Source organism: Zea mays, chromosome 5 (assembly GCF_902167145.1).
Source record: "Zea mays cultivar B73 chromosome 5, Zm-B73-REFERENCE-NAM-5.0, whole genome shotgun sequence".
Lineage (NCBI taxonomy): Eukaryota > Viridiplantae > Streptophyta > Magnoliopsida > Poales > Poaceae > Zea > Zea mays.
This window is the reverse complement of record NC_050100.1, coordinates 170,879,096-170,889,791: the sequence shown is the minus strand read 5'-3', so window position 1 is coordinate 170,889,791 and position 10,696 is coordinate 170,879,096. Positions and strand designations below refer to the sequence as shown.

The following is a 10,696-nucleotide window of genomic DNA, read 5'->3' as shown; positions in this document are numbered from 1 at the left end:
ACTTTGAGAGGAACCGATCCCCTAGGCGCTCGAAGTGACTGGAATCGCTGTGACTATGTCTCAGATCCCTGTTATCCCATCGGGATCTGAGATTCCCCCTGCAGGCAACATTGGAGGAGCTGATCCACCGCCGATCAACGACGGGAACCAATCTCCTCGACACCAGCAGGGAGATCGACAAGAAGGAGGAGGCGGGTCTTCGCTGCAAGACGCCGCCGCAATGATGGCTAGGAACAACAACGACGGTATGTTAACCTATACCCCTCAGTAGAATAGATCTACTCATCATCGAGGTATTTTAGACACGGATTGGTATTCTAGGGACTTAGGAAACGATCCTAAGCACCAGTAATTTCTAACACGGTTTACTCTCTGGTTTGTGTTTGGCCTCTCTCCTCTGCACCGCCTTCGATCGCTCCTGGCCGTGCTGGGCCATGCCCGAACATATGTATATTTTTGTAAATTTATGAAGGATGCAGAAATAGGTGTAGTATTGAATCACAATTCAAATATTCTTCACATTAAGTTAGAGCTCCTAATTAATTCGGTTCTTCAATTTTACGGTGCAAAATCTAGAGCTGTAAAAAGGACCAGAGGTAGTGATAAGTGGGGCCTAGGAAAAGGTCAAATTAAGCTATTCCGACCATATTACCCTGGTCCTGTTTGGTTCCCGAGAATTGAGAGGAATATTAAAGTAACTTTATAATAAAAAATACGAAGCATTTTCTGTATGCTGATTGCAATTCATGGAATCCAAATATGCTCTTACATGAATTTAAAGCTGCCGTGTAGTCGAATGGTTCCATTCCGTAATAGATTTCAGATTCACTAGTATAGCTACTCTACGGTGAATCCCTAATCCAGATCTACTTTTTTTCCAACGATAAAAGCTGACTCTGATGCATTCTAATCCAAGAAGCAAAGAAAACGGCATGGGACCACAGACCATACTAAGAATCGCGCTCCAACATGTAACATCGCTAGCAAACAAGAGGATCTGGTTGGTGCGTGTCTTTCTCTATACATAAATACATACATCGAAGGAATTGTCAGGAAACAGTAAGGCAGAAACAGCCAAACATGAGGGAATTCTCAGGAAAACAGAGTAGTTTCAGCCAATGAAGCAACCAGTGGAGGGGATGTTAACGATGCCCAGAACCCAAGCTAGCTAGTAGCACTAGCGTAATAACCACTACAATGAAGGTGAAGGCGGCCGGAGCAGATAGCATGTCGTTGTAGCATACATGTCGACATGGGGACGTACATGGATCGGCAGGCCAGGCCACGCCACGTGGATGATATCGCCTTATCGTTCTAGAGAGGTCCACAGTCCCTGACGATCACGGAGCATCAGCGGCAGGCAGGATCACGTTAGTGTGGAGCCTGACGGAGCAGCAGGTCCCCAAGCCTTGGTTGCACTTGAGAAAGGGCGGGCGGGCGTGCCACATGCATGGATGGATGGCCACGCTGCAGAGTTCACGATGACTCCAGAGGGGGGCACGGCAGCAGTTGCTCAGTTAATCTGCAGGCAGCACGTAGTACAGTAGCGCCGGTCTGGCACGGCCATCGGCATCTGTTCAGCAGAGCGCGTAGAAACAACGCGAATTGCGCAGCGCTACTAGGCTAGGCACGCACGTCATGGATGGAGACACGACCAGCGCGGCAGCGTCCAGCTAGCTAGCAACGGACGGCGGCGGCGGCGGCGGCGGGGGCGATGCTCTGCTGACGGTCGATGAAGATGGCCACTGAAAGCAACCCGGCCCGGGTGGATTGCTTGGCTTGCCCGCATGGGCGAACGTAGATGTTAACATCGGGCGGCCGTTCCGTTCTGTTCCGTGTGCTAAGAAAGACACAGGCAGGGGTGGGGGCGGGCGGGCGGCCGGGCAAGGTGCCCGTCCTTGTCAGCTGGTCACGCGGCCTTGCCCAATGTGCTGGGGCCACGGGTAGCTTTTTACGTTTCATGACAATTGACACAGACCGGATCTGCCATTGTGCCGAACAACAAGAGTAGGAAGGCGTACCGCACCGGAGGGGTCCGGGGATGAATTGCCGTCGCGATTCGAAATTGCTACCACGGCCCAGGGAGCTAGGGACCGGCGCCAAACAGCTTTCACACACCCGCGGCGGCACGGCAGTGGTCACCATGGCAAAACGCGACGAGAACCTCCGGTGGGTGGGCCGGGCCCGGGCGCGCGGGAGTAGTAGTAGTGAGTACGGGGCCCGGCCGGTCGACATAATGGTCATGATGTTTATCCACGACGCTTTGTTTTTTCTTGTCCCTTGTCGTGCTTGCAATCACGCACGCCTGACCTGTTCCGCCCGATATTTTCATCGGGTGGACGATGGATAAACAATGCAAGCCGGCCACTTGCAGAGACACGACACCGGCTGATAACTTGACGGGTGAGGACCGAAACCTAGGACGAGGAAGGAGTTCAGCAAGCAGTGGCGAAGACGCAACGGCAATGCGTCTGATGGCAGCCCGGAGTCTCCCGGCCAGGTCGCTAAGGATAACGCGTCCGACGATGGACGGCAACTCTAAACTTCCATCTTGTGAATTGTGATGAGCCCATGCCTTGGATGGCTGCCTCAGAAAATCAGACGTCAGGACGAGGAAGTCGCATGCGCCGCTGAGCCGGGCTGAAGGCATCCGGAGACGCTGCGGAGCCGCGGAGGAGGCATCGCCCACCGAGTACCGACCGTGTGATTCCGTGAGGTGCCACCTGCCACGCACCGTCCATCGACGTTGGTGGTGGCTCGCAGGAGCGGCTTTGGACCCAGGGTTCACCGTCCTGCTGACCACGCGGAAGCCGGCGCGCAGCCATCGGGGCTTGCCGACCCGTTCGGCCTAAAATTCGCGTGTAGAAGAGTGACCTCACGTGGTAGAGATGATAATAGATTGTGATTTAAATGTTTCTTTATAATTTATTAAGTTTTAAATTATTTCTAGTTGAAAAATAAAATAGAAATAAAATCTGATCCTAAATTGATCTTTAAATTTTATAGTATACATTATATAACCTATCGTCACACTAGACGTGGGAGAGGACTTCGGCACCGTCCGGCGTCGTGGCGGCGCCGTGGCTACCGGCTATCCCGTCACTGCGGTGCGGGGTAGGGGAGGCCGCATCCACACAGTCACAATCGATCGGTACGTCGGTCACCGGCGGGACGGTACTAGTGGCCCGGGAAGCGTCAGAGCGGGACGGCGCTTGTATTGCTCCGTTGAAAAACCGGTGGAGCAGGAGATCCAAGTAGGCAGTACGTACGTTGCTGCAGCCTGCAGCCCGCAGTACAAGCTTGTGATATATTTTTCTCTATCTTGATTGTATATATCCTTATCTTCCCTGTTTGCATAGGAGGAAAAATCTCCGTCTCCATCGCCGCGAAAGATCGCGGTAGAGATTTTGGTCCATCGTTTGTATAATAGAGTTTGAATATGTGGACGAGTGAATAAACTGATGCAGATAATAAAAGCAGTAAAGATATACAAGGAGTACAATACCCACAAGTACGCGTGTAAAACTAGGCAGTGCGCACGTAGCAGCAGGCCAGGAGCGTGTCCTCTCCGCCGGGCCCGAATGGATCCAAATCCGTTGCCGCGCAAACGACGAGATCCGGGGTGGGGGAGGGGGGGCAGCGGTTACACCGCACCGGAGGGCATCGGCGTCCTCGTTTGGATCCAGCCCAGCGAGGGTGAAGGGCTGTGCGCCGATGGCCTGTGGGCCCGAGGGGCCCACGGGTTGGGTTGGCGGAGGGATTCCCGGGCAGCCCCTACCCGGCCTGCCCGCGGGCACCTCTGCTCTGACCTCTCGCCGGCTATAAAACGGGCGCCAAGGCCTGGATAACGCAGTTTGCCGCTCTGTGAGCCTGCTGCCGTCTTCTTCCGCCGCCGCCGCCGTCGTCTTCGTCCGTAGGTAGCCTCCTCTCTCCTGTCCTCGCTTGATCTTATCTACTAGTAGTACTCCTGATGAGACGCTAAGAAATCTCGCTTATATTATGTTAACCCTGAAACCGAAAGTGAGTCTTGTGCAACTGTAAAAACTGGGACGTCACTGAACGAACGATAGCCTGGGTTCGTTCGGTCGTAGTGGAGGATACAGCAACATCCTCTTAAGTTGAATTTACGAACGCAGTTAATTTGTTTCCCTGTGCCGTTCGCTGCGTTACGCACAAGGATCTTTACTCCTGGATTTCAATTTATTTATTTTCCCCCCGCATTTAAGTATTGCGGCTTGCCTTGCCTTGCCTTCTGGATGTCGCGTTGCGCCGCTGGCTGATGATGGCCTATGTCCTGGCATGTGCAGCAGATCAGAGAGCGGGGAGGAAGAAAAAGCGATCGATGGCGTCCAACTACGTGGACACGACGGGCGAGGAGGGACGGTTCCACGGCCCTCACAGCCACAGCACCAGCACGACCCCGACGGGCGGCGCGGCGGCGGCGGCGGCATCGCCGCGCAACTTCCGGCGCAGCTTCTCCTCCGCGTCCTCCGCGGGCCACAGCCACGGCGGCGGCGGCGGCGGGGCCAAGTGCGTGTGCGCGCCCGCGACCCACGCCGGGTCGTTCAAGTGCCGGCTCCACCGCACCAACTCCCAGGGCCACGGCCACGGCCACCCGCACCCGTCCCCGCCGGCCTCCCCCGCCGCGCCGGCGCAGGGCGTCTCGTCTTCCGCTTCCTCCCGCACCGTCGAGGCCCTGTGAGTGTCCGAGGCCAAAGACGGGCGAGGCGTGGGGAAAGTGAGAAGATGATGGGATATACTTGTCGTGTCAGTCTGTCAGAAGGAAAGGAGTGAAGCTATTATTCCCTCTTGTTGTGATCCGCGCTGTTTTGCCTCTTCCCCCCTACCCGTTTCCTCCCTTCGTGCTGGTTGTGGTTCTAAATTCCTGATTGCCGGCCGTCCCGCCTTCTTCCTTGCCAAGACGAGACTCTCCTCCTCCTGCCACTGCTACCGCTGCTCCTCTCAACTGGTGAACTGGATCCTGATTTGGGGAGAAGGTTAAACTGGATGCCTTTCCATGTAATTAATTGCCTCTCTTTACCATTCTACGTGCTACTAGTATTGAAGTATCATCACCCTTGTTGTGTCCTTCTGTCTGTGGTGTGATGGTCATGGACTCATGGTCTGTGTTTCTTCGGTGAAGAGTTCGTACCCGTACATAAAAGATCTTCAATCAGTGGCCGGTTTGGTACCTGTTTGGTTCAGCTTTTTTCTGACCAGCTTTTCTGAAAATCTGGCTGTGGTGAGAATCTGGCTGTGGGGAGAATCTGAGTATAATTACGATTACGTGTGGAGGAAGATAAAGTTGTTTATAGGGCTCAGGATCTAGAAAGTGACGGATTCCTACTATTACAACGACTCAACCGATTCTGTTACAACGACTCAACCGATTCTGTGTTTATGTTGATTTTGGATGGTTTTTGTCCCAACGAATTTTATAGAAGCTGACTGAAAAGCTGAGCGTTTGGCAGTCCGCAGCAGCTTTTGGTGGCCAGAAGCTGACAGAAGCTGAAACAAACAGGGCCTTGGTTAGATTTCTTGAGGGGAGGTGCAAGGCACCACAGCTGAAGAAGCCCTGAGTCGAGGGCGAAGATGACGACGTGATGTGGCTATCGCTGGTTGCTGCTAGTGCTAGGTCAATTCTCTCCCCAAATATTCCGTCTCGATTTTACTAGTCCTAGCTTCAACCTGACAGATTAGGATAAGGATTAGGATGGCGATTAGGACCGCACCTCTCTGTCTTCCATCGGTGTCGATGTCGCGTTTCGACATCATCCATGTTCTCCGGCTCTGACCTTTTTAGTTTCAGAATTTTCTGATCCAAGGAATTTCCAAATATATATATAAAAAAACATCCAGCCTCCAGGTGAGTGCGTCTACTGGTGGTTGCGCTTCCCCCCGGAAGGAGTTGCTAGCTCGACGTGGTTCGGCCAACCACATCTACTTGTACAGCACTGCTTGCTCTGCACTGCCCAGGGCGGAGTGCCTGCCCACACACCGGCCACCACCAGGTCTCCATCGCGATCATGTGCAAGGTGGTTGTGATGAGTTTTGATGCCCTGCACTGATGATGAGATGAGAGACCATCCGCTAGGCGCTAGCGCATTGGATGGACGTGGACCGGCCTTCCTCTTTCTTCGGCCTCCACGCTGACAAGCTGTAGCTTCTGCCTGTTTGATGATGGGTGATCCGTGCAGCTCTGGGTCAGGCTGTAGCTGCTGCTAAATAATAAAACCGGCGGCGATGATTGCTTCCGGCGGACGCACGAGAGATTCTCTCTTCTTAACTACAGCAACGTGGAGGTGGAGCAGATCTTTTCTGGGATCGAAATGAGGTGACGCTGCCGGCTTCTCTGTTTATTATTATTATTATTACTACTGCCAGCTGCTGGACGAGGAGAGGACAAACGGGGAATCCCCTGTCGCTTGATAAAGCATTAAAGCGGCCGTTCGCGGTGAGCTCCGTTTCAACTTTCAAGTCGGACGAAAGTCGTTTAAGAGCAACTCCAAAAGAAGATGCAAACTTACCCTAAAAAATATATTAGGGGAAAAAACTAATTTTGCTGGTTCCAACAGCTCCTGTATCCACCTCTGAAAAATTTCGCATCCCTCATCGGCGACCTTCGCTCCCGCATATTTTCGCGTGAGCATTCCTCCCCAATCCGCCCGTGCTCTCACGTTTTTTTCTCACGTGCGCAGTTGTCGTGGTCGAGGCGGCAAGCGGCAACGGTGGCATGGAGAGGAGGCGGTGGCGTTCGACGATTCGACAAGCACGGCGGTCGACTGGAGAGGAGGCGGTGGTGGCCGGTGCGATGCTTCCCGCAAGGGATACTGCTGTTCTCGTCGTGACTCGTGATTGTACGTTACAGGATGTCTCTTCGGCGGGAGGATCCTACATGACATTTATGATTTAGCCGACGATGAAGCTCTGGATTCTGACAGAGGAGGAGCGTTCCGAGGTACAAATTTTTTTTTGGATCTAAAACCTCGAGTGAAGAAGTTGGATGTCAGATTCGCTTTTGCTTCCTGTAGCATGTTAGATTGATCTGTAGGAGTAATTATTAAATTAATGATGACGGTGAGTGTAATTTTTCTTGCCAATCGATGTCATATAGCTAAATGGCAACATGCACATTACATATAATCAGTTGTTGCATCATTCAATCATTGCACACTGGCTCTTCAAAATAATTTTAGAACACAGTCGCTTGAATAATGTGTGAGTCTATCTCTAAGTTTGTCATTCTGCAAGTCTAAATTTGTGAGTCTATAAGACTGAAATGCATAAAAGATGATGTTGAAGAATTTCTATGTTTAGCTTACTGAACCTGATCCTGATGTTGTTTGTCAACTGATGTCTCAAATTGGTTGCAAGAATAATTGAACAAGAGCAGCTAACGTGATTCATTAGGATTTTTCAATTGTTTGCCAGATGAATAACGAAGCACTTTTAGGTACCAATCTTAGATAGGAAGGCACTTCATTGTTCACTCATTCTATAGGTCTTTTACCGAAAGAAACAAATATGTATGTTGAATTTGTACTTATCTTGTACACATTATGTTTTTGACATACTAAATTTGGCATATTTCAAGGGAACCGTGTTGTTGTATGCATGAACGTAGGTGTCCTACAACCAGGTTGTGGGAAAATACTAACAGGACTGATGCAACTATGGACTACTACATGCTCTGCCCACTTTTCATTTTAGTTTTCTATTTGGGGAACTGCTGGAGTAAAATCTTAGCATGTCGCTAATAAGTTTTTGTTTGCCGCTAATAATCAGTTTTGGGGCAAAAATTTTAGTATCCTTTTGGAGATGCTCTAAGGTGAGACTCACGGTCACGACACGATAGAGGCGCGGGCCGCCCAATGACGCCACAAGCCCACGAGCGGAGTGAGCGGTTCCCCACATTCACCGAGACCGTGAGACGCCGGCCTCGAGGCCCGAAGCGCACTCGAAGTGGCATCCTCTGTTTTCTCCGTACTCCTAGGTCGGCGCTCGGCAGCAATGAAATAGGAAAACCTTTATCCTCTGTAGATATTAAAGATGATAGAATTGAATTGAGTTGAATACTAAATCAGGTATTGCTAATCACTTACTTTTGATTATTATTGAGTATAAAAACCAGTTAGAAACCCTTAAGTTGCCACTTCTCCAAAGGATAACTTAAGGGAGAACGTGTGAGATATGAATGAATACAAAGTAATCAGATGCAAAAGAATAGAAAAGGACAAAGCATTTTACTCATCTTGTATGTCTTAGCATTTTATGTTCCATCCTTTAACATATACTCTATCCGTTCCAAAATATAGTTTTTTCTAACCATCTTTTTTTGTCCACATTCAAATGAACAATAATGAATCTAGACATATATACCAACCACGTTCTTATATTTACCCATGAGCGTATCTTTAGTCTAAAAAGAATACCATTTTGGGACGAAGGGAGTAACAAATTTACAAGCGTACCTTCGGCTATACACGGGAATCAACTCGAAGGTACTTCAAAGGCTAAAGGAAATGAAGATTGGGGCCATCGAAAGGTGAATTTATGCATAACGTGGTTCGGACTTTGAAGTGATCTTGAAGAAGGTTTTGTCCTTTTAGTTAAAAAACTATGATAAACACTTGATAGAGTCATTAAACCACAAAAAATCTCTATGCTAGAGAAAATTCTAGAAAAAAACTGAGAGACAATTTAGGATACAACAAATCTAAATAAAAGATTTGATAAAAAAATATGTCTAAGAGCTTCCAAAAGGTATATTTTGTTCTAAGAAAATGGAAAGATGTAAAAAATCCTCTAATCATGTTTTTAAAACTTTCCACCATAAGAAATGTAAGACACAATCGACATTGATACATAACGTGAATTCATTCAACCTTAATGTATGTTGCACCCATGCTGGTTGTATCTCACATTTTTGTTGTGAAAAGTTTCATAAACACATTTTTAACATCGATTAGAATATTTTTGTAAATTTATAATTTTTTAAAAAACTGTAAGCTTAATATTTGTTGGATTTTTTAAATAACACAAAGAAATAAAACTACCTTTAAAACCACTTTAACGAAGGATAAGGAGGTAATCCGAATGGTTTTGCTAGTTCGTGGTTTGGAGTTCTAGTAGGAAATGTAGACTACAATGATACTTTTAGGAGATAAAATTAACTCATTCCAATGAAAAAACAGGATGTAATCCTTCATTTAAGTTCAAACTTTTCTAAGTTTAACTATTTTGTAGAAAATAGTATAAATATTTCATAGTTAGTGAAAGGATCACGATGCCCAAGAGGGGGGTGAATTGGGCTTTTCTAAAAATCAACAATATTTAAAACCTAATCAAGAGCCCAACTTCACCCCAACAACTAGCAATAAGAGAACTACTAGAAATACAACAATACTAAGACAATGCTTCAAATACTTACTAAACAAATACATAATGTAAAATGCTTGAATTAAGTGCGGAATGTAAAGCAAAGTTTAGAATACTCCTCCAATTTTTTTGAGGTATCGAAGAGTCGGCACTCTCCACTAGTCCTCGTTGGAGCACCCGTGCAAGGGTATCGCTCCCCCTTGGTTCTCGCAAGAACCAAGTGCTCACTATGAGATGATCCTTTGCCACTCCGGCGTGGTGGAAATGGTTAACCCTATTTCCCTTTCAGAAGCGTTGCTAGTCCTCATGCAAATGCAACTACTTGATGTTCTATGAGGCACTAAGCTTTACACAGACCAAAGTCATTGACCCCTCTTTATAGTACAACTATCTAGCTGTCACACCCGGATTTTAGGGGTCCAAAACCCGGGCGCGAACATAATCACCAGGTGTGCTGGGACCAAGTCTCACACATATGATGAATCATGGCACAGGATCGAATGTCACATCTTTACTATATAATAGGAGTTCTATACAAAATAAATAAATAATTACATTATAAGGAGACAACGGTCCAGCAACCCAAAGTTGACTGGGAGACGACGGCCTAGATCTCTCACGAACTCATCGCAGCATCCTCCATGCGCCTCATCCTGCGGTACCTGTTCTTGACCTGTGGGGGGGGTGTGAGACAGCAAGAGTGAGCTCACATACGTTCATCGCTCAGCAAGTTGTGGGGAATAATGTGCATGAACTCGCCAAAGGTGGGAGCTCACGTGAAGTGTAAGGCTTACCAAAGAGGATGGTTAGAGCTGAGCATTGCTTTTAAAGTTGGTCAAAATTTTATTAGCAATTACTAAGTATAAGTAAATACCAACCCAATTAAGTAGTAGAACAAAAGTAACACCATCACCTGCGATGCAATGCATATGACAAATTGAATTTAGTTCCATAATTTAATCATCAGAGAGTCCTGAGCTGCTCATGACCGTGAGCTCGGCTAGTATACCAGTTTTACACTCTGCAGAGGTGGTACCCTTTACCCACAAGTCATGTTACCCATCTGCCAAGGGATCGCGACTTCCCATACACCTCTTCCGAGGAGGCGAGGCAGGGTAACACTACGAGGCCTTTACAAAGTTCCACTAGCTTCAGAAAACCCGCTACAGTTTATAGGAAGCTCCAATGCAGGAATCCCTTGCAGGACCGCCATCGCAGCAAAATCCTCCCGAGGGCCTCCCTACACTGACCACTCCCCTACTGCCCTTGCCCCTTTCGGGTAAGGTAGTCTTCCACTAGCTTTCCTAATTAATCAGCC

The 10,696-nt window shown here is 48.3% G+C and overlaps 1 protein-coding gene across 3 annotated transcripts; it reads left to right on the top strand.

The window, feature by feature from the left end:
- Positions 1-3,806: 3,806 nt before the first annotated feature.
- On the top strand, positions 3,807-5,212 carry LOC100276641 (uncharacterized). 3 transcript variants are annotated; one of them, XM_020553227.3, is made up of 2 exons: positions 3,807-3,917; positions 4,308-5,204. In XM_020553227.3, the coding sequence occupies exon 2, from the start codon at positions 4,343-4,345 to the stop codon at positions 4,700-4,702; it is 360 nt and encodes a 119-aa protein (XP_020408816.1). In that variant the 5' UTR covers positions 3,807-3,917; positions 4,308-4,342; the 3' UTR covers positions 4,703-5,204. The 3 variants fall into 3 exon arrangements, with proteins under 3 accessions (XP_020408816.1, NP_001168041.1, NP_001145399.2); NM_001151927.2 differs by having other exon boundaries at positions 3,871-3,917; positions 4,311-5,021; NM_001174570.1 differs by having other exon boundaries at positions 3,870-5,212.
- Positions 5,213-10,696: the final 5,484 nt, after the last annotated feature.

Bases quoted from the DNA above. Each gene is read 5' to 3' on its own strand.
- LOC100276641 (NM_001174570.1), top strand. From the start codon at position 4,300: ATGTGCAGCAGATCAGAGAGCGGGGAGGAAGAAAAAGCGATCGATGGC.